At 28.5% G+C, this 26,155-nt stretch overlaps 1 protein-coding gene across 1 annotated transcript in view; it reads right to left on the bottom strand.

Annotated features, from left to right (window-relative positions):
- The window catches only part of LOC145248803 (uncharacterized), a 2,668,808-nt gene that overhangs the window by 256,377 nt on the left and 2,386,276 nt on the right, over window positions 1-26,155 (bottom strand). The window contains exon 12 of the mRNA XM_080110455.1: window positions 5,796-5,974. Coding sequence (XP_079966581.1) covers window positions 5,796-5,974 — 179 coding nt within the window. The remainder of the gene's footprint in view (window positions 1-5,795; window positions 5,975-26,155) is intronic.

Raw genomic sequence — 26,155 nt, 5'->3', positions numbered from 1 at the left:
GAGAACATTTAAATTATTTTGAAAAGAGAATCCAATGAAGAAATCTATGTCATTAAAATGATCAGTTTTGCATTTGAATCGATAAAACGTCTTATAAAATGATGCATTTTTTTTATTAAATTTAATTATTTTGTCAAAAAACAATGAGTATAATGGTTTCAGGCAATTATAAATTGTTTTGAAATAGTGTCGAGCAGGATATTTAGAATGTCCCTAAAGTGAATATTAACCGACAAACTGGAATTGATGAAAAATATAAAATTTTAACCCTTACTGAAATTGATTTGATTTAACATATCAATTTCTATAACAGCTAGCCAAACAAACACTCTCCTTTTATATATATATATATATATATATATATATATATATATATATATATATATATATATATTTCGAATCTCGCTAGATTCAGCCACTCTGATGAGTTGTGGACGACGAAACACGTGTCAGTGGATAATTATATTTTAAAAATAATATATATGCCGCTCCCCATTAAAAGGGGGTACCAGATTGGCCAATGGGAAAATTATTCCCAACAAGCATTTAGGTAAAAATGCACTTTCGTATAAATACTTGAATTCATTCAAGAAAGTATCGCTAACAAAAACAAATAAAAACATATATATATATATATATATATATATATATATATATATATATATATATAGTCAAGCAAATATTATTAAATGCAACGGAGAAATTTTGCTTTATGATTCTTTTTTTTTTTTTTTTTTTAATTTTTCGATTTCCCGTATAATCTTTTTGTATAAAAATCAAAAATATTAATAAAAGTTCCATAGTTGTTGCTGTCATGAGCGCTTTCGATTCGTCCACGAATTATCATCAGGTGTTGAAATAAAAAGTCCGAAGGAGCGAAAATGAGAAGTAAAAGTGAAAACTAAAATATACAGTAAACGGCGATAAGTATATATATATTATATAATATAGTCTCAAATATCAAGGTTTCGCAGTTGGTCATTTATTACTTTTCAAAAGGTATTCATTACAATACTGTTTTGTATTGCGATTTACAAATCTGCAAGAATATATTATTGCTGCATATTTAGTCACGTATTAATCACGTTCACCTTAAAATACTGGTAAAAACACCATTTTGGACAACTTACATAGTTCATGTAACTGATATGCTCTGCCGTTACTTCTCGTCATATATATATATATATATATATATATATAAAGCTGAATGTCTGTGTGTGTGGTCACGAATAGGCTCCTATATGGTTGACTATTTAAAAAAACTGATTACATATAATGATAGAAGATATATCGAGACATAGGAATGGGTATGTTTGATCTGGCAGAACGGTGGTTCATTAAAATTGTGGGGTCTGCGTTCGCGCCTGGTCCACAAAGTATGGAAATAAAAAATAAAAAAAAAGTTTACAAGTGTTTTTGATATAGATGTACATAAGAATACTTTGATAAGTATGTTTTAACTTAAATAGGGATGGTATAATAAAATTGTGGGGTCTGCGTTCGCGCTTGGCCTCCATAGAATGGAAATAGGCACAAACTTTAATAAAGACTTTTCATATCTATCTGTGTAAGTATACTTTGGTAATTATGTTTCAGTTTGAAGAAATATGGTATAATAAAATTATGGAGTGTTCGTTCGCACCTGACCTCTATAGAATGGAAATATGTCACAAAGTTTAACAAGTTTTTCTTTTTTATATAGATCCACAGAATATTGTTATAAGTGTTTCAGTGTGAACAGGTATGGTATAATAAATTATGGGGTTTATCTATTTTATTTTTGCTTTCATCATATTTTGCTTTGGTTTTGATACTCCCAAATTCGGAGCTATCTCTTTACAACCCTTCCTTTTCATAACCTATAATACTTTCATAAATCAACGTCCATTTTCTTTAGGCTGTTCATGAACCCAGTCAACGATGGGTACTTTTGCTAGTATATATATATATATACTCGACTATGGATGAAAAAGAACATAAGTCAATTTGTAGGAGCTCTTCAATAAAAGAGTCTCAGAATTACACAGCACATTGCCGATGGAGCACCAATCATAGACAAGAATATATTGGTTGGTAATCTCCACTGAACATCAGAAGATGAATAAACATATACATGATAACAAATAGATCATGATATATATTTGTATGAATCATAGTGAAATGTACACATAACAACAGAACTAAAAAGAGATAATCACAAAAAATATATCTTATCATGAAAGTAAAAGGTGTTTCTTTACTAAATATCTCATTTCAAGGAAATACACTTTAATGTATTTATGTATCATGCTTAAATAAATATCCTCACCAAAAATTAAAAAAAAAAAAATGATCAAATAGAAGATGGTCTAAAACTTTTTATTAAAAATAAACATCGGTCTTTCGTATTTTCTCGATTCAACATTAATAAGAGCGGAAATACCAGAAATTGCCGTAAAGCATAATAGATAAGTCATTCCTTCATTTAAGCAAGTAAAAATGAACGACATAAGACGATAAAAGTGCAATTTACAATAAAATTGATTTATACTTGTAATTAATCTTCAAGTCATTTTTTTTATTCTTTGGTGAGGATACTTATTTCAGCTTGAGACATAAGCACATCAAAGTGTTTTTCATACTTGAAATGCGATTTTCAGTTGTGAATATAATAGAACACCAAATAAAAAAATATTACAGCGGATATATAATAAACCTTTATGAAATAAAAATACGAAAGTATTATTATTATTATCAATAATAATAATAATAATAATAATAATAATAATAATAATAACGATAAACTGGCGCCACACCAAATAAGTGAGGAGGGTCAAGGGGATGGAAAAATCGAGAGTGAAAGCACTTGCCAGACTTCCACTGGTTGAGTGCAAAAAGAACTGGAACCTTGGGGAGGTTTATTATTACCCAAATTCCAGTGAAGACTAATGATCGCTGCCAATGAGAAATCAATGGTAAGAGGCTGTTGCGATAACACAAATTCATCTACAAAGGTTATTGAATGAGGCGGAGAGTACTGGAAATCTGGGAAGACTTGGTGTTACTCAGACTCCAGAGAACTCCACAAGTTGTTCTCAAAAAGAAATATTTGATGAGGGCTTGTGTGACTAGTGAGTAAATAAATAAATAAATAAATAAATAATAATAATTAAATATAAATAAACTATCAATTTACTTAAAAATGAGATTTAATTTGAGTGGTACCTAACGCTGAGATGATCAACAATTCAAACCAGTCCTATTATTAAGGCGGTTTTGATTTTGCTATGCCAAGGGATACTACCAATTACTAAATCATATCCTTACATCATTTGTAGACATTTATGCTGACGGCATTACCATTTATGGTACCACATCTAAGACAGTAAACGACCAAGTTCTCTCCAATTCTCTCTCCTCTGACCTTGAGCACGTAGTACAATGGGGAAAGGAGTGGCTGGTTACTTTTAATGCATCTAAAACCAAGCTTCTCTCTTTACATCATCAACATTCTAATCCACATTTGGCATCAATTGAAATGAATGGCTCTCGTCTTCAGGAGGCCTCAAGTTTTGACAATCTTCTGGGCTTGACCATTACTCCTGATCTTAAATGGAACACGTATATCAAATCTGTTGCCAAGGCCGCTGGAAAAATGGTGGGATCTTTCTATCGATCCGGTAGATATCTCACTGCTGATGCTATTCTCTATCTATATAAGAGCCAGGTACGTCCAAGGATGGAATACTGTTGCCACATCTGGGCAGGAGCTGCTAGAAAGGACTTGTCCTGCCTTGATAGAGTTCAAAATAGACTTCGTAGCCTCGTAGGAGATGTCCTTTTCTCCTCCTTGCAACCTCTATCTCACAGAAGAGATGTTGCGAGTTTGTCTCTGATGTATCGTTATTTTCATGGAAAGTGTTCAACTGAGCTTCAATCTATGGTCCCCCCTCGCCAAACTTTCACAAGAAACACTCGTCTAGCTGTAAACACTATCAATAATTTCCCCCACTCTTTATCTGTGCCTAAACCTAAACGTATATTCCATGAACAAAGCTTCTTTCTTAGAACTACACGCCTGTGGAATTGTCTTCCGTTTTCCTGCTTTCCGGCTGACTACAATATGGTTGTGTTCAAGTCTAAAGTAAATAAGTTCTTGATGAGCCGTTCCATATAAGTTATCAAATTTAACAAATTTTCATTACTAATGATTACTATATTGACCAATTTCTACTGTACACTCTTTAACCCTTATCCTTGAGTGGCCTCTGGGCCTTGATAATGTGGTGATGCCTTTGTAAAAAAAAAAAAAAAAAAAATGGTATACGTTTGTCTCTTGTAATTCTGAATATTTTTTACTAAAGCAGTTAAGTGAATGGTTAATAATTTCTAGACAAAATCACTTATTGCTAGAACTGGACACATCTCGGTTTAATTATTCAGGTCTGTGATTAAATCGTTGTTAATTACAATTAACTGACACATCATTTGTACAAAAAATGTATAGTCTTTTATATATTTCAGATACATGCTTTGGGTAGAGAGATGGAGAAAAAGGAAGAAAATTAGTGTTAATTATTTTAATAGCTTTATTTTACACATTTTTGTTTTATATCTAGAAAAATTCTGCATCTCAGCTTACTCATTGTACTTTTGGTTTCTCAGCTTACTCATTGTTACTTCTCTTCTGTGCTCATACGTCAAATCTTCTTTAACTCTTGAAAACCCACTTCTTGACTGTTTTTCCAAAAGTCACTTTAATACATAACAACTACAAGAACACAGCATATATAAAATAAATTCGTTGAACAGAACAGCGTTAAACTATTTTTATGACCCCTTAAGATTAAAATCAAGATACAATGATACTAAACCTTAAGTCTAGAAGCCTTATTCCAATTTTAATCAAAATCCATTTAATGATTTTGATTCCAAGAAATATCTAAAATTTAATGCTTAAGCTTAAGGCGTCTTAAAAAATTGGAATTCAGAGAATTTTGCTTAATTGGTGTCTAATAACTATATCAGATTCATTGCAAATCATCTAATACAGTTAATTTTCAATATCCATATAATATTTGAAATTTGGTCATAATATATATATATATATATATATATATATATATATGTTAATGAAGATTTTTTTCCATCATAGATGCATCCAATAGAAATTTATGTAAAATAAGTATAACATCTCATGTATTATTATTATTATTATTATTATTATTATTATTATTATTATTATTATTATTGCTTTAATTCTGATATTTATTCAAGTATTATTTATGGTTTTAATTTACTAAATCTGGAAATAATTCTGAATTTTGAATGTCAGATCTCTGAAATTCTGAATTTGATTTGCTATTAGCAAACATTTCTAGAATTCTAATGAGTCACCTCTATATGTGAACTGAATTAATTTCTCAAATGTGTTGTCTGAGCAGTTACGAGAAACATGTGAACATATACACTTTCTCAACAACATACAGAGTAAATCATAAGTTTTCATTATAAAGAAAGAAAATGAAATGCTAACAGTAGAAAAAATCATTGGCAAGAATTCTTGGAATGATAATATATAAACAAAAACAGGAAACAATCTGAAATTATGAAAAAGAAAAAATATTTGAAACAAAATCTGTTGAAACAGATCAAGTATACTTCAGACATTATTATAATAATTATATATATATATATATATATATATTCATACATATATATATATATAGATATTTATGTGTGTGTATACATACATTAAGTACTAGAAAAGCTTGCAGGCAGTAATAACAATATCATGCTTAGAAGACTGAACTTACCAAGTGTTTTTGCGAATACATGATCACTGTATAAGCCATCGCCCAAAGAATTACGGGCCAAAACCATAAATTCATAAACTGTGTCAGCCTCTAAACTGTAAACAATGAATGATGTCTTGTCACCGGGAGGAACTCTGATTGTCTGCCAATTTTGTTCAGCCAGGTTGGTACACCGAAACCTTTAAAATAGAAAGAAAAAAAAAAACAGAACATCAAAGACTAATAAAGGGTTTTTAGGGGAATCAAAAGCTAATAAAAGTTTTTAGGGGCATCAAAAGCTAATAAACGCTTTTAGAGATATTAAAAACCAAGAAAAATATTATGGACATCAAAGATTAATAAAAGTTTTTAGGGGCATCAAAAGCTAATAAACGCTTTTAGAGATATTAAAAACCAAGAAAAATAGTATGGACATCAAAGACTAATAAAAGTTTTTAGGGGCATCAAAAGCTAATAAACGCTTTTAGAGATATTAAAAACCAAGAAAAATATTATGGACATCAAAGATTAATAAAAGTTTTTAGGGGCATCAAAAGCTAATAAACGCTTTTAGAGATATTAAAAACCAAGAAAAATAGTATGGACATCAAAGACTAATAAAAGTTTTTAGGGGCATCAAAAGCTAATAAACGCTTTTAGAGATATTAAAAACCAAGAAAAATATTATGGACATCAAAGATTAATAAAAGTTTTTAGGGGCATCAAAAGCTAATAAACGCTTTTAGAGATATTAAAAACCAAGAAAAATATTATGGACATCAAAGATTAATAAAAGTTTTTAGGGGCATCAAAAGCTAATAAACGCTTTTAGAGATATTAAAAACCAAGAAAAATAGTATGGACATCAAAGACTAATAAAAGTTTTTAGGGGCATCAAAAGCTAATAAACGCTTTTAGAGATATTAAAAACCAAGAAAAATATTATGGACATCAAAGACTAATAAAAGTTTTTAGGGGCATCAAAAGCTAATAAACGCTTTTAGAGATATTAAAAACCAAGAAAAATATTATGGACATCAAAGATTAATAAAAGTTTTTAGCGGCATCAAAAGCTAATAAACGCTTTTAGAGATATTAAAAACCAAGAAAAATATTATGGACATCAAAGATTAATAAAAGTTTTTAGGGGCATCAAAAGCTAATAAACGCTTTTAGAGATATTAAAAACCAAGAAAAATATTATGGACATCAAAGATTAATAAAAGTTTTTAGGGGCATCAAAAGCTAATAAACGCTTTTAGAGATATTAAAAACCAAGAAAAATATTATGGACATCAAAGACTAATAAAAGTTCTTAGGGGCATCAAAAGCTAATAAACGCTTTTAGAGATATTAAAAACCAAGAAAAATAGTATGGACATCAAAGACTAATAAAAGTTTTTAGGGGCATCAAAAGCTAATAAACGCTTTTAGAGATATTAAAAACCAAGAAAAATATTATGGACATCAAAGATTAATAAAAGTTTTTAGGGGCATCAAAAGCTAATAAACGCTTTTAGAGATATTAAAAACCAAGAAAAATATTATGGACATCAAAGATTAATAAAAGTTTTTAGGGGCATCAAAAGCTAATAAACGCTTTTAGAGATATTAAAAACCAAGAAAAATAGTATGGACATCAAAGACTAATAAAAGTTTTTAGGGGCATCAAAAGCTAATAAACGCTTTTAGAGATATTAAAAACCAAGAAAAATATTATGGACATCAAAGACTAATAAAAGTTTTTAGGGGCATCAAAAGCTAATAAACGCTTTTAGAGATATTAAAAACCAAGAAAAATATTATGGACATCAAAGATTAATAAAAGTTTTTAGCGGCATCAAAAGCTAATAAACGCTTTTAGAGATATTAAAAACCAAGAAAAATATTATGGACATCAAAGATTAATAAAAGTTTTTAGGGGCATCAAAAGCTAATAAACGCTTTTAGAGATATTAAAAACCAAGAAAAATATTATGGACATCAAAGATTAATAAAAGTTTTTAGGGGCATCAAAAGCTAATAAACGCTTTTAGAGATATTAAAAACCAAGAAAAATATTATGGACATCAAAGATTAATAAAAGTTTTTAGGGGCATCAAAAGCTAATAAACGCTTTTAGAGATATTAAAAACCAAGAAAAATAGTATGGACATCAAAGACTAATAAAAGTTTTTAGGGGCATCAAAAGCTAATAAACGCTTTTAGAGATATTAAAAACCAAGAAAAATATTATGGACATCAAAGATTAATAAAAGTTTTTAGCGGCATCAAAAGCTAATAAACGCTTTTAGAGATATTAAAAACCAAGAAAAATATTATGGACATCAAAGATTAATAAAAGTTTTTAGGGGCATCAAAAGCTAATAAACGCTTTTAGAGATATTAAAAACCAAGAAAAATATTATGGACATCAAAGATTAATAAAAGTTTTTAGGGGCATCAAAAGCTAATAAACGCTTTTAGAGATATTAAAAACCAAGAAAAATATTATGGACATCAAAGACTAATAAAAGTTCTTAGGGGCATCAAAAGCTAATAAACGCTTTTAGAGATATTAAAAACCAAGAAAAATATTATGGACATCAAAGATTAATAAAAGTTTTTAGCGGCATCAAAAGCTAATAAACGCTTTTAGAGATATTAAAAACCAAGAAAAATAGTATGGACATCAAAGACTAATAAAAGTTTTTAGGGGCATCAAAAGCTAATAAACGCTTTTAGAGATATTAAAAACCAAGAAAAATATTATGGACATCAAAGATTAATAAAAGTTTTTAGGGGCATCAAAAGCTAATAAACGCTTTTAGAGATATTAAAAACCAAGAAAAATAGTATGGACATCAAAGATTAATAAAAGTTTTTAGGGGCATCAAAAGCTAATAAACGCTTTTAGAGATATTAAAAACCAAGAAAAATATTATGGACATCAAAGATTAATAAAAGTTTTTAGGGGCATCAAAAGCTAATAAACGCTTTTAGAGATATTAAAAACCAAGAAAAATAGTATGGACATCAAAGACTAATAAAAGTTTTTAGGGGCATCAAAAGCTAATAAACGCTTTTAGAGATATTAAAAACCAAGAAAAATATTATGGACATCAAAGATTAATAAAAGTTTTTAGGGGCATCAAAAGCTAATAAACGCTTTTAGAGATATTAAAAACCAAGAAAAATATTATGGACATCAAAGATTAATAAAAGTTTTTAGGGGCATCAAAAGCTAATAAACGCTTTTAGAGATATTAAAAACCAAGAAAAATATTATGGACATCAAAGATTAATAAAAGTTTTTAGGGGCATCAAAAGCTAATAAACGCTTTTAGAGATATTAAAAACCAAGAAAAATATTATGGACATCAAAGATTAATAAAAGTTTTTAGGGGCATCAAAAGCTAATAAACGCTTTTAGAGATATTAAAAACCAAGAAAAATATTATGGACATCAAAGATTAATAAAAGTTTTTAGGGGCATCAAAAGCTAATAAACGCTTTTAGAGATATTAAAAACCAAGAAAAATAGTATGGACATCAAAGACTAATAAAAGTTTTTAGGGGCATCAAAAGCTAATAAACGCTTTTAGAGATATTAAAAACCAAGAAAAATATTATGGACATCAAAGATTAATAAAAGTTTTTAGGGGCATCAAAAGCTAATAAACGCTTTTAGAGATATTAAAAACCAAGAAAAATATTATGGACATCAAAGACTAATAAAAGTTTTTAGGGGCATCAAAAGCTAATAAACGCTTTTAGAGATATTAAAAACCAAGAAAAATATTATGGACATCAAAGACTAATAAAAGTTTTTAGGGGCATCAAAAGCTAATAAACGCTTTTAGAGATATTAAAAACCAAGAAAAATATTATGGACATCAAAGATTAATAAAAGTTTTTAGCGGCATCAAAAGCTAATAAACGCTTTTAGAGATATTAAAAACCAAGAAAAATATTATGGACATCAAAGATTAATAAAAGTTTTTAGGGGCATCAAAAGCTAATAAACGCTTTTAGAGATATTAAAAACCAAGAAAAATATTATGGACATCAAAGATTAATAAAAGTTTTTAGGGGCATCAAAAGCTAATAAACGCTTTTAGAGATATTAAAAACCAAGAAAAATATTATGGACATCAAAGATTAATAAAAGTTTTTAGGGGCATCAAAAGCTAATAAACGCTTTTAGAGATATTAAAAACCAAGAAAAATATTATGGACATCAAAGATTAATAAAAGTTTTTAGGGGCATCAAAAGCTAATAAACGCTTTTAGAGATATTAAAAACCAAGAAAAATAGTATGGACATCAAAGACTAATAAAAGTTTTTAGGGGCATCAAAAGCTAATAAACGCTTTTAGAGATATTAAAAACCAAGAAAAATATTATGGACATCAAAGATTAATAAAAGTTTTTAGCGGCATCAAAAGCTAATAAACGCTTTTAGAGATATTAAAAACCAAGAAAAATATTATGGACATCAAAGATTAATAAAAGTTTTTAGGGGCATCAAAAGCTAATAAACGCTTTTAGAGATATTAAAAACCAAGAAAAATATTATGGACATCAAAGATTAATAAAAGTTTTTAGGGGCATCAAAAGCTAATAAACGCTTTTAGAGATATTAAAAACCAAGAAAAATAGTATGGGCATCAAAGACTAATAACATTTTTTTTAATGTTCTTGTGTCCAAGACACGTAAACCAACCTTTACTAGTCTCTATATGCGTTGGGACTCTTTTTGCCCTACAAACCAAAAATACAATTTAATTAAGACATAGGTTCTTGATGATTTGTTCTAAAGTCAATCTGGATGACGAGCTTAAATTTATTACTAAGACCCTTCGTAATAATGGTTACTCCTTAGATATTGTTGAAACTACTCTTAATAAGAAAATTTCCGATTTTTATAAACCTAAAGAAATCACAATAAACAGATGTCCGGTTTACCTACGTCTACCTTGGCTAGGTAACATCAGCGCCGATTTGTTAAGCAAATTTCTTTGTCTGTGGAACGGTGTTATTTTGCATCGAATCCACGTGTTGTTTTTTCAACCAGACCTATGTTGCCGTCCATTTGAAAAGATGCTCTCCCCTCCCCCATAAAAATTCTATTATCTATTGATTTACATGTAGTTGCAGTGCGCACTACATTGGGCGAACATCGCAAAGATTAGATTTCCGTTTGAAACAACATGCACCATCAAAGATTCATTATGCAAAATTTTCACCCACGGATATTCTGAATAACAGAATAACACATATGGTTTTGCGATTTGCGACCACCTTATAAATAACCATGCGTGTGGCACGAATTTCAGTGCAGACATGTTTACGATCTTGAGTAAGTCGCACCCCCCCTATCATTTCAAAATTCTAGAGACTATTTTTATTAAGTCTGTGAAACCTTCTCTTTGCAAATAAAAAGAAAATCTTTTAGGACTTAATTTAGTCTCTATGTAATTTTCCCCCCGTTTATTTTTCGTCCCCACCCCCGCCATATTCATGACTTTAACCTTTATTTTCATTTTTTAAAATCATTATGTTGATTTATATATATATATATATATATATATATATATATATATATATATAGTAAGTTATAAAAATATATAAGCAATTCAGCGACACAGAATATTTCACGTTTCATCCACGCTAGGATTTGTCAGGCTTATAATATATGTTATACGGAAATAAAAAATGAACAGCCAAAATTACTGCTATATTCATCAACGTTTCAGCTTTATTTCAAGCTTTCTCAAGATGATTGATTTAAAGAAATAACATACAAGTGCAATATTTGAAATTTTGAAAATATTTGGTGCGTTTGTAATGTTAAAAGATTTTTCCGCAAACGAAGTATAGTCATTAGAAAAATACCAAAATCGTACACCCATTCCATTTCATAAACGCATCACACATTTTGAATGCTCACGTCTATGGCTCATTCGAAAAACGAGCAAAAGCTTTTGCATCATAATTGCACCCAAATATCTTGAATTCTAACGAAGATGTTTCGTTTGAAAAGAAAAAAAAAAGAATTCTTTTCACATGACGAATGAAGCAAATATTTTAAAATATTATACTTGTGTGTCATTTCTTCAAATCATTCATCTTGAGAAAGTTTTGAAATAAGGACTTAACGTTGATTAATACATAAATATTTTGGTTTTTCCTTTTGCCATATATATATATATATATATATATATATATATATATGTTTTATTTTTTTATTACCGTTTTATCTGTTTGGTTACATATGTTTCTGATGTTGGACGATGTTTATAATCCAACAGCCTCGTCAGACCTTACAGAAACCTTAACGGCCTCGTAAGACCTTACAGATAAAACGGTAATAAAAAATAAAACATATTTGCTCTGCAATAGTATTGAGCACTCTCTTCAGAATTTTAATAATTACCAGTTTTACTATATATATATATATATATATATATATATATATATATATATATATCAAAGGAGATTAAAGAATATTAAAGAATTCTTTATATCGAGATTTATTAATATATAAGAAGCTCAACATGTGGATGTAAAGTATGAACATATAAAGAAAGTAAGACATAAAATATATATATATACATTTATTTGTCAGTTCAATAAGGAAAAAATATCATTGGGAAAAGGAGAAGAGGGTTAGGTTACAGATGTAGCATTAGGCTTTGAAAGTGACTCTTCTAGGGCCATAAAAGTATTATAGACTAGTGCCCTACTGAGACGGGTTTCATTACTATACTTTTGCCGTTTTGTTTAACTTGAACACCTACCTTGAAAACCGTTCCCTGCACGTTACTATGTATGTATATATAGGGTTGTTATGTTATTACAATTTAAATATCAACTGGATTAAGAAATAAGTTGTAAGATGGTCAACATCATGAACCTTGAAATACAGACTTTTGTCATTCATTCATTATATTGCTTTGTAATTACATTGAGCTTCTTAAATAAAGACTGGTATATATTACTAGGAAATAAAGTATATTTCCATATATATATATATATATATATATATATATATATATATATATATATATATGTATATATATATGAATAAATTACGCATACAGATTTGAATTAATAATCATATGTTAGTTAATCACGCATGCACATATGTTGCTGTATACAACTAATATCAATACATTTGGATTGGTATTCGTTGTTCTCAATTACATAAAGCAAAAATGACGCTATATGATAGGAAACATGTACTCCTTCACCTTTTCCTTTATTATTTTTCATAGAGCAATCAAAAACGATAAAGAATGTTTTGTTATTACAATTTAAATATCAACTGGATTAAGAAATAAGTTGTAAGATGGTCAACATCATGAACTTTGAAATACAGACTTTTGTCATTCATTCATTATATTGCTTTGTAATTACATTGAGCTTCTTAAATAAAGACTGGTATATATTACAAGGAAATAAAGTATATTTCCAGATATATATATATATATATATGAATAAATTACGCATACAGATTTGAATTAATAATCATATGTTAGTTAATCACACATGCACATAGGTTGCTGTATACAACTAATATCAATACATTTGGATTGGTATTCGTTGTTCTCAAAATGACGCTATATGATAGGAAACATGTACTCCTTCACCTTTTCCTTTATTATTTTTCATAGAGCAATCAAAAACGATAAAGAAAAACGAATTAGAGAATATATTACAATTGAATTGCACATAAAAATTTCTCCCTGTTAAATGTAAGTGCATATGTGAATTACAGTAGTAAGATATAATAGCCAAAAGAACGAACATTGCTGTGAAAATGTATGAAAAGTTTGTGAATCAAAAATACTCTTTTTTCATTTGTTGGATGTCTCCAACTACAGGGAAAGCCATCACCGATTCAATTGCGTATTTTAAGATGATTAATGACAACCATCTTTACCGTGCATCGCTATTTTTTTTTCTTTCTGGCACAGGATACAAGCATACAAAATGGAGTTTCGTTATTCCTATTTACTGAGGCTAATGTTCATTCTTTCGTTCTATATTCTTCTTTATCTTCTTTACTTCAGAGAAAGGTAATTTCCAGCAGATGGTTTTATAACCCTAAGGTCACGAAGACAAAGCCACTGAGAAGAGTCTAATCATTTCTTCCTGGGCATTTGTGGAGATGCCAAAGATTGACAATAATAATAATAATAATAATAATAATAATAATAATGATAATAGATATTACAATCAGATCAGAACTTTTTCTAAATTTAATAAAGAACTGTAAGAGAAGATGGTAAGAGAATTCTTTCCTGCCTTCGGCTTTGAAATCTAGTGGGTGAGATTCTTTTCTCCTTCCAACTTTCTCGTTCTCACAGAAGAGACATTGTGACACTATCGTTATTTTCTATTATTATTTTCAGGTGTTCGACTGAGCTTGTATCTATGGTACACTTCCCCTTCGGAACATTGTCTAGCTACAACTGTCAAAAAATTCTCCTACTCTTTAAATGTGCCTAAAACTATACGAAAATTCCATGAGCAAAGTTCCTTTCCTAGAAGGCCCATCTGTAGAACACAATACTGCAAAGCTGCTTCCCCGCTGACTATAACATGATCGTTTTAAGCCTCATGTAAACAACTTCTTGTTGAGCTGTGCTCTTAAATAATCAAATCCTACTCAAGTCCCACCATTACTGATCACCACGATATTGTCTCATCGGCCACCTGACATTAACCCTTATTCTCAAGTGGCTTTTGGGCCTTGATAAACGGTAACCCACCCCCATTAAAAATCCCAACTTTAAGAAACTGAATACTAGTTTCAAAACCATCAATCTCAATTTATAGTAAGTTAGGTTTTTTATGCGATATAATGTGAGCACACTTCCCTATTTGAAAATCCAAATGTTTCAGATTTGTATAGAATTTGATTCATGTTCATTAGATGCCAATTAAGCAAGATTCTCCGGATTTCAATTTAATTTTCAGACCACTTCATTTTAAGTCTTAAATTTTAGACATTTTCAAGAATCAAAATCATGCAATGGGTTTTGATAAGTACCTACTGCATTGTTCACGCTGTAAATCCAACAAGATAACTTTATATGTTGGATTAGACCATCTAAAAAATATCCCCTTTTATAAATGTGTTGCAGAGTAATTACCGACACCCTAATTCTTATAGAATGAAATATCCTGAATAGCAAATCAATGATGACAATGCTCATTTCAATGAGTGTGGGTATATAGTATTGCAATAAAGCCATGGAAACATATTCAGCAGCAGCAGCGGCTCACATATGTAAATGGTCAAGCGTAGAGTTGAGGTCACAGTAAAAGAAGAGAAAAATAAAAAGGAAAGCAGAAAGAAATTTGGAACCATATGGACGGTGCCGGCGAGAGAGATTTGAAAAACTTGTAGTGGCAACTGGACTTGAGCAGATGTGTTAATGCAGGAGGAGAAAAGGCATGTGTTTGACATGGCACAGTTTTGTTAACCATGAATGAATGCCATTTATTTCAACTAAAAAAAGCTGAGTCAGATTTCCTGCATTTGTTCCTTTGCGAAACTTTCATACACTTCGTCAAGTCGATGTTAACATGTAACTACAATCTTACAGTCCGAGTACGCATTACAATTCAATAACTCAACTTGTAACTGCCTATTGCATTGTTCACTTACAGTAATAAGGCCTTTTATATTTGCATATGAAAACCAAGGAAAATAGTTATTAATAACTATCATACCATATGAATTCCACACTGGCTTCGCTATCGTCTACTCTTTTTTTTGTAACCATAAAATGAAATTAAAGTTGGAAATATTTTGTATGAGCACAACGATATAGAAGCAACAAAAACACTTTTTTGAGGTGTGTATCAACAACTATGCTGTTAGTCTCAAGGAGTATGATAGTATTACGAATACATGTAGGCTGTTCTCCGTATGCATGACAATACCGTTATCCAACTTGAAACTACCTATCGCATTGTTTATCAACAGTAATAAACGCTTTTATATTTATATGTTGATCATTAGTGTTATTATTAAATACCTTTGGATAGCACTATAAGATTAGTGTTATTATTACATACCTTTGGATAGCACTATAAAATTAGTGTTATTCTTACATACCTTTGGATAGCACTATAAAATTAGTGTTATTCTTACATACCTTTGGATAGCACTATAAAATTAGTGTTATTCTTACATACCTTTGGATAGCACTATAAAATTAGTGTTATTCTTACATACCTTTGGATAGCACTATAAAATTAGTGTTATTCTTACATACCTTTGGATAGCACTATAAAATTAGTGTTATTCTTACATACCTTTGGATAGCACTATAAAATTAGTGTTATTCTTACATACCTTTGGATAGCACTATAAAATTAGTGTTATTCTTACATACCTTTGGATAGCACTATAAAATTAGTGTTATTCTTACATACCTTTGGATAGCACTATAAAATTAGTGTTATTCTTACATACCTTTGGATAGCACTATAAAATTAGTGTTATTCTTACATACCTTTGGATAGCACTATAAAATTAGTGTTATTCTTACATACCTTTGGATAGCACTATAAAATTAGTGTTATTCTTACATACCTTTGGATAGCACTATAAAATTAGTGTTATTCTTACATACCTTTGGATAGCACTATAAAATTAGTGTTATTATTAAATACCTTTGGATAGCACTATAAAATTAGTGTTATTCTTACATACCTTTGGATAGCACTATAAAATTAGTGTTATTCTTACATACCTTTGGATAGCACTATAAAATTAGTGTTATTCTTACATACCTTTGGATAGCACTATAAAATTAGTGTTATTCTTACATACCTTTGGATAGCACTATAAAATTAGTGTTATTCTTACATACCTTTGGATAGCACTATAAAATTAGTGTTATTCTTACATACCTTTGGATAGCACTATAAAATTAGTGTTATTCTTACATACCTTTGGATAGCACTATAAAATTAGTGTTATTCTTACATACCTTTGGATAGCACTATAAAATTAGTGTTATTCTTACATACCTTTGGATAGCACTATAAAATTAGTGTTATTCTTACATACCTTTGGATAGCACTATAAAATTAGTGTTATTCTTACATACCTTTGGATAGCACTATAAAATTAGTGTTATTCTTACATACCTTTGGATAGCACTATAAAATTAGTGTTATTCTTACATACCTTTGGATAGCACTATAAAATTAGTGTTATTATTAAATACCTTTGGATAGCACTATAAAATTAGTGTTATTCTTACATACCTTTGGATAGCACTATAAAATTAGTGTTATTCTTACATACCTTTGGATAGCACTATAAAATTAGTGTTATTCTTACATACCTTTGGATAGCACTATAAAATTAGTGTTATTCTTACATACCTTTGGATAGCACTATAAAATTAGTGTTATTCTTACATACCTTTGGATAGCACTATAAAATTAGTGTTATTCTTACATACCTTTGGATAGCACTATAAAATTAGTGTTATTCTTACATACCTTTGGATAGCACTATAAAATTAGTGTTATTCTTACATACCTTTGGATAGCACTATAAAATTAGTGTTATTCTTACATACCTTTGGATAGCACTATAAAATTAGTGTTATTCTTACATACCTTTGGATAGCACTATAAAATTAGTGTTATTCTTACATACCTTTGGATAGCACTATAAGATTAGTGTTATTATTAAATACCTTTGGATAGCACTATAAAATTAGTGTTATTCTTACATACCTTTGGATAGCACTATAAGATTAGTGTTATTCTTACATACCTTTGGATAGCACTATAAAATTAGTGTTATTCTTACATACCTTTGGATAGCACTATAAAATTAGTGTTATTCTTACATACCTTTGGATAGCACTATAAGATTAGTGTTATTATTAAATACCTTTGGATAGCACTATAAAATTAGTGTTATTCTTACATACCTTTGGATAGCACTATAAAATTAGTGTTATTCTTACATACCTTTGGATAGCACTATAAAATTAGTGTTATTCTTACATACCTTTGGATAGCACTATAAAATTAGTGTTATTCTTACATACCTTTGGATAGCACTATAAAATTAGTGTTATTCTTACATACCTTTGGATAGCACTATAAGATTAGTGTTATTATTAAATACCTTTGGATAGCACTATAAAATTAGTGTTATTCTTACATACCTTTGGATAGCACTATAAAATTAGTGTTATTCTTACATACCTTTGGATAGCACTATAAAATTAGTGTTATTCTTACATACCTTTGGATAGCACTATAAAATTAGTGTTATTCTTACATACCTTTGGATAGCACTATAAAATTAGTGTTATTCTTACATACCTTTGGATAGCACTATAAAATTAGTGTTATTCTTACATAACTTTGGATAGCACTATAAAATTAGTGTTATTCTTACATACCTTTGGATAGCACTATAAAATTAGTGTTATTCTTACATACCTTTGGATAGCACTATAAAATTAGTGTTATTCTTACATACCTTTGGATAGCACTATAAAATTAGTGTTATTCTTACATACCTTTGGATAGCACTATAAGATTAGTGTTATTATTAAATACCTTTGGATAGCACTATAAAATTAGTGTTATTCTTACATACCTTTGGATAGCACTATAAAATTAGTGTTATTATTACATACCTTTGGATAGCACTATAAAATTAGTGTTATTCTTACATACCTTTGGATAGCACTATAAAATTAGTGTTATTATTACATACCTTTGGATAGCACTATAAAATTAGTGTTATTCTTACATACCTTTGGATAGCACTATAAAATTAGTGTTATTCTTACATACCTTTGGATAGCACTATAAAATTAGTGCTATTCTTACATACCTTTGGATAGCACTATAAAATTAGTGTTATTCTTACATACCTTTGGATAGCACTATAAAATTAGTGTTATTCTTACATACCTTTGGATAGCACTATAAAATTAGTGTTATTCTTACATACCTTTGGATAGCACTATAAGATTAGTGTTATTATTAAATACCTTTGGATAGCACTATAAAATTAGTGTTATTCTTACATACCTTTGGATAGCACTATAAAATTAGTGTTATTCTTACATACCTTTGGATAGCACTATAAAATTAGTGTTATTCTTACATACCTTTGGATAGCACTATAAAATTAGTGTTATTCTTACATACCTTTGGATAGCACTATAAAATTAGTGTTATTCTTACATACCTTTGGATAGCACTATAAAATTAGTGTTATTCTTACATACCTTTGGATAGCACTATAAAATTAGTGTTATTCTTACATACCTTTGGATAGCACTATAAAATTAGTGTTATTCTTACATACCTTTCGATAGCACTATAAAATTAGTGTTATTCTTACATACCTTTGGATAGCACTATAAAATTAGTGTTATTCTTACATACCTTTGGATAGCACTATAAGATTAGTGTTATTATTAAATACCTTTGGATAGCACTATAAAATTAGTGTTATTCTTACATACCTTTGGATAGCACTATAAAATTAGTGTTATTCTTACATACCTTTGGATAGCACTATAAGATTAGTGTTATTATTAAATACCTTTGGATAGCACTATAACATTAGTGTTATTCTTACATACCTTTGGATAGCACTATAAAATTAGTGTTATTCTTACATACCTTTGGATAGCACTATAAAATTAGTGTTATTCTTACATACCTTTGGATAGCACTATAAAATTAGTGTTATTCTTACATACCTTTGGATAGCACTATAAAATTAGTGTTATTATTACATACCTTTGGATAGCACTATAAAATTAGTGTTATTCTTACATACCTTTGGATAGCACTATAAAATTAGTGTTATTCTTACATACCTTTGGATAGCACTATAAAATTAGTGTTATTCTTACATACCTTTGGATAGCACTATAAAATTAGTGTTATTCTTACATACCTTTGGATAGCACTATAAAATTAGTGTTATTCTTACATACCTTTGGATAGCACTATAAAATTAGTGTTATTATTACATACCTTTGGATAGCACTATAAAATTAGTGTTATTCTTACATACCTTTGGATAGCACTATAAAATTAGTGTTATTATTACATACCTTTGGATAGCACTATAAAATTAGTGTTATTCTTACATACCTTTGGATAGCACTATAAAATTAGTGTTATTCTTACATACCTTTGGATAGCACTATAAAATTAGTGTTATTCTTACATACCTTTGGATAGCACTATAAAATTAGTGTTATTCTTACATACCTTTGGATAGCACTATAAAATTAGTGTTATTCTTACATACCTTTGGATAGCACTATAAAATTAGTGTTATTCTTACATACCTTTGGATAGCACTATAAAATTAGTGTTATTCTTACATACCTTTGGATAGCACTATAAAATTAGTGTTATTCTTACATACCTTTGGATAGCACTATAAAATTAGTGTTATTATTACATACCTTTGGATAGCACTATAAGATTAGTGTTATTCTTACATACCTTTGGATAGCACTATAAAATTAGTGTTATTCTTACATACCTTTGGATAGCACTATAAAATTAGTGTTATTCTTACATACCTTTGGATAGCACTATAAGATTAGTGTTATTCTTACATACCTTTGGATAGCACTATAAAATTAGTGTTATTCTTACATACCTTTGGATAGCACTATAAAATTAGTGTTATTCTTACATACCTTTGGATAGCACTATAAAATTAGTGTTATTCTTACATACCTTTGGATAGCACTATAAAATTAGTGTTATTCGTACATACCTTTGGATAGCACTATAAAATTAGTGTTATTATTAAATACCTTTGGATAGCACTATAAAATTAGTGTTATTCTTACATACCTTTGGATAGCACTATAAAATTAGTGTTATTCTTACATACCTTTGGATAGCACTATAAAATTAGTGTTATTCTTACATACCTTTGGATAGCACTATAAAATTAGTGTTATTCTTACATACCTTTGGATAGCACTATAAAATTAGTGTTATTCTTACATACCTTTGGATAGCACTATAAAATTAGTGTTATTCTTACATACCTTTGGATAGCACTATAAAATTAGTGTTATTCTTACATACCTTTGGATAGCACTATAAAATTAGTGTTATTCTTACATACCTTTGGATAGCACTATAAGATTAGTGTTATTATTAAATACCTTTGGATAGCACTATAAAATTAGTGTTATTCTTACATACCTTTGGATAGCACTATAAGATTAGTGTTATTCTTACATACCTTTGGATAGCACTATAAAATTAGTGTTATTCTTACATACCTTTGGATAGCACTATAAAATTAGTGTTATTCTTACATACCTTTGGATAGCACTATAAGATTAGTGTTATTATTAAATACCTTTGGATAGCACTATAAAATTAGTGTTATTCTTACATACCTTTGGATAGCACTATAAGATTAGTGTTATTCTTAAATACCTTTGGATAGCACTATAAGATTAGTGTTATTCTTACATACCTTTGGATAGCACTATAAAATTAGTGTTATTCTTACATACCTTTGGATAGCACTATAAAATTAGTGTTATTCTTAAATACCTTTGGATAGCACTATAAAATTAGTGTTATTCTTACATACCTTTGGATAGCACTATAAGATTAGTGTTATTCTTTAATACCTTTGGATAGCACTATAAAATTAGTGTTATTCTTACATACCTTTGGATAGCACTATAAAATTAGTGTTATTCTTACATACCTTTGGATAGCACTATAAAATTAGTGTTATTATTAAATACCTTTGGATAGCACTATAAAATTAGTGTTATTCTTACATACCTTTGGATAGCACTATAAAATTAGTGTTATTATTAAATACCTTTGGATAGCACTATAAAATTAGTGTTATTCTTACATACCTTTGGATAGCACTATAAAATTAGTGTTATTCTTACATACCTTTGGATAGCACTATAAGATTAGTGTTATTCTTAAATACCTTTGGATAGCACTATAAGATTAGTGTTATTATTAAATACCTTTGGATAGCACTATAAGATTAGTGTTATTATTAAATACCTTTGGATAACACTATAAAATTAGTGTTATTCTTACATACCTTTGGATAGCACTATAAAATTAGTGTTATTCTTACATACCTTTGGATAGCACTATAAAATTAGTGTTATTCTTACATACCTTTGGATAGCACTATAAAATTAGTGTTATTCTTACATACCTTTGGATAGCACTATAAAATTAGTGTTATTCTTACATACCTTTGGATAGCACTATAAAATTAGTGTTATTATTAAATACCTTTGGATAGCACTATAAAATTAGTGTTATTCTTACATACCTTTGGATAGCACTATAAGATTAGTGTTATTATTAAATACCTTTGGATAGCACTATAAAATTAGTGTTATTCTTACATACCTTTGGATAGCACTATAAAATTAGTGTTATTCTTACATACCTTTGGATAGCACTATAAAATTAGTGTTATTCTTACATACCTTTGGATAGCACTATAAAATTAGTGTTATTCTTACATACCTTTGGATAGCACTATAAAATTAGTGTTATTATTAAATACCTTTGGATAGCACTATAAAATTAGTGTTATTCTTACATACCTTTGGATAGCACTATAAAATTAGTGTTATTCTTACATACCTTTGGATAGCACTATAAAATTAGTGTTATTCTTACATACCTTTGGATAGCACTATAAAATTAGTGTTATTCTTACATACCTTTGGATAGCACTATAAAATTAGTGTTATTCTTACATACCTTTGGATAGCACTATAAAATTAGTGTTATTCTTACATACCTTTGGATAGCACTATAAAATTAGTGTTATTCTTACATACCTTTGGATAGCACTATAAAATTAGTGTTATTCTTACATACCTTTGGATAGCACTATAAAATTAGTGTTATTCTTACATACCTTTGGATAGCACTATAAAATTAGTGTTATTCTTACATACCTTTGGATAGCACTATAAAATTAGTGTTATTCTTACATACCTTTGGATAGCACTATAAAATTAGTGTTATTATTAAATACCTTTGGATAGCACTATAAAATTAGTGTTATTCTTACATACCTTTGGATAGCACTATAAAATTAGTGTTATTCTTACATACCTTTGGATAGCACTATAAAATTAGTGTTATTCTTACATACCTTTGGATAGCACTATAAAATTAGTGTTATTCTTACATACCTTTGGATAGCACTATAAAATTAGTGTTATTCTTACATACCTTTGGATAGCACTATAAAATTAGTGTTATTCTTACATACCTTTGGATAGCACTATAAAATTAGTGTTATTATTAAATGCCTTTGGATAGCACTATAAAATTAGTGTTATTCTTACATACCTTTGGATAGCACTATAAAATTAGTGTTATTCTTACATACCTTTGGATAGCACTATAAAATTAGTGTTATTCTTACATACCTTTGGATAGCACTATAAAATTAGTGTTATTCTTACATACCTTTGGATAGCACTATAAAATTAGTGTTATTCTTACATACCTTTGGATAGCACTATAAAATTAGTGTTATTCTTACATACCTTTGGATAGCACTATAAAATTAGTGTTATTCTTACATACCTTTGGATAGCACTATAAAATTAGTGTTATTCTTACATACCTTTGGATAGCACTATAAAATTAGTGTTATTCTTACATACCTTTGGATAGCACTATAAAATTAGTGTTATTCTTACATACCTTTGGATAGCACTATAAAATTAGTGTTATTCTTACATACCTTTGGATAGCACTATAAGATTAGTGTTATTATTAAATACCTTTGGATAGCACTATAAAATTAGTGTTATTCTTACATACCTTTGGATAGCACTATAAAATTAGTGTTATTATTAAATACCTTTGGATAGCACTATAAAATTAGTGTTATTCTTACATACCTTTGGATAGCACTATAAAATTAGTGTTATTCTTACATACCTTTGGATAGCACTATAAAATTAGTGTTATTCTTACATACCTTTGGATAGCACTATAAAATTAGTGTTATTCTTACATACCTTTGGATAGCACTATAAAATTAGTGTTATTCTTACATACCTTTGGATAGCACTATAAAATTAGTGTTATTCTTACATACCTTTGGATAGCACTATAAAATTAGTGTTATTCGTACATACCTTTGGATAGCACTATAAAATTAGTGTTATTATTAAATACCTTTGGATAGCACTATAAAATTAGTGTTATTCTTACATACCTTTGGATAGCACTATAAAATTAGTGTTATTCTAACATACCTTTGGATAGCACTATAAAATTAGTGTTATTCTTACATACCTTTGGATAGCACTATAAAATTAGTGTTATTCTTACATACCTTTGGATAGCACTATAAAATTAGTGTTATTCTTACATACCTTTGGATAGCACTATAAAATTAGTGTTATTCTTACATACCTTTGGATAGCACTATAAAATTAGTGTTATTCTTACATACCTTTGGATAGCACTATAAAATTAGTGTTATTCTTACATACCTTTGGATAGCACTATAAAATTAGTGTTATTCTTACATACCTTTGGATAGCACTATAAAATTAGTGTTATTCTTACATACCTTTGGATAGCACTATAAAATTAGTGTTATTCTTACATACCTTTGGATAGCACTATAAAATTAGTGTTATTCTTACATACCTTTGGATAGCACTATAAAATTAGTGTTATTCTTACATACCTTTGGATAGCACTATAAAATTAGTGTTATTCTTACATACCTTTGGATAGCACTATAAAATTAGTGTTATTCTTACATACCTTTGGATAGCACTATAAAATTAGTGTTATTCTTACATACCTTTGGATAGCACTATAAAATTAGTGTTATTCTTACATACCTTTGGATAGCACTATAAGATTAGTGTTATTATTAAATACCTTTGGATAGCACTATAAAATTAGTGTTATTCTTACATACCTTTGGATAGCACTATAAGATTAGTGTTATTCTTACATACCTTTGGATAGCACTATAAAATTAGTGTTATTCTTACATACCTTTGGATAGCACTATAAAATTAGTGTTATTCTTACATACCTTTGGATAGCACTATAAGATTAGTGTTATTATTAAATACCTTTGGATAGCACTATAAAATTAGTGTTATTCTTACATACCTTTGGATAGCACTATAAGATTAGTGTTATTCTTAAATACCTTTGGATAGCACTATAAGATTAGTGTTATTCTTACATACCTTTGGATAGCACTATAAAATTAGTGTTATTCTTACATACCTTTGGATAGCACTATAAAATTAGTGTTATTCTTAAATACCTTTGGATAGCACTATAAAATTAGTGTTATTCTTACATACCTTTGGATAGCACTATAAGATTAGTGTTATTCTTTAATACCTTTGGATAGCACTATAAAATTAGTGTTATTCTTACATACCTTTGGATAGCACTATAAAATTAGTGTTATTCTTACATACCTTTGGATAGCACTATAAAATTAGTGTTATTATTAAATACCTTTGGATAGCACTATAAAATTAGTGTTATTCTTACATACCTTTGGATAGCACTATAAAATTAGTGTTATTATTAAATACCTTTGGATAGCACTATAAAATTAGTGTTATTCTTACATACCTTTGGATAGCACTATAAAATTAGTGTTATTCTTACATACCTTTGGATAGCACTATAAGATTAGTGTTATTCTTAAATACCTTTGGATAGCACTATAAGATTAGTGTTATTATTAAATACCTTTGGATAGCACTATAAGATTAGTGTTATTATTAAATACCTTTGGATAGCACTATAAAATTAGTGTTATTCTTACATACCTTTGGATAGCACTATAAAATTAGTGTTATTCTTACATACCTTTGGATAGCACTATAAAATTAGTGTTATTCTTACATACCTTTGGATAGCACTATAAAATTAGTGTTATTCTTACATACCTTTGGATAGCACTATAAAATTAGTGTTATTATTAAATACCTTTGGATAGCACTATAAAATTAGTGTTATTCTTACATACCTTTGGATAGCACTATAAAATTAGTGTTATTCTTACATACCTTTGGATAGCACTATAAAATTAGTGTTATTCTTACATACCTTTGGATAGCACTATAAAATTAGTGTTATTCTTACATACCTTTGGATAGCACTATAAAATTAGTGTTATTCTTACATACCTTTGGATAGCACTATAAAATTAGTGTTATTCTTACATACCTTTGGATAGCACTATAAAATTAGTGTTATTCTTACATACCTTTGGATAGCACTATAAAATTAGTGTTATTCTTACATACCTTTGGATAGCACTATAAAATTAGTGT

This window comes from Euprymna scolopes, chromosome 27 (genome assembly GCF_053919585.1).
Source record: "Euprymna scolopes isolate OS-2025 chromosome 27, ASM5391958v1, whole genome shotgun sequence".
Taxonomy (NCBI): domain Eukaryota; kingdom Metazoa; phylum Mollusca; class Cephalopoda; order Sepiida; family Sepiolidae; genus Euprymna; species Euprymna scolopes.
Note: the sequence above shows the minus strand (reverse complement) of the source record. Positions and strands in the feature narration are given on the sequence as shown.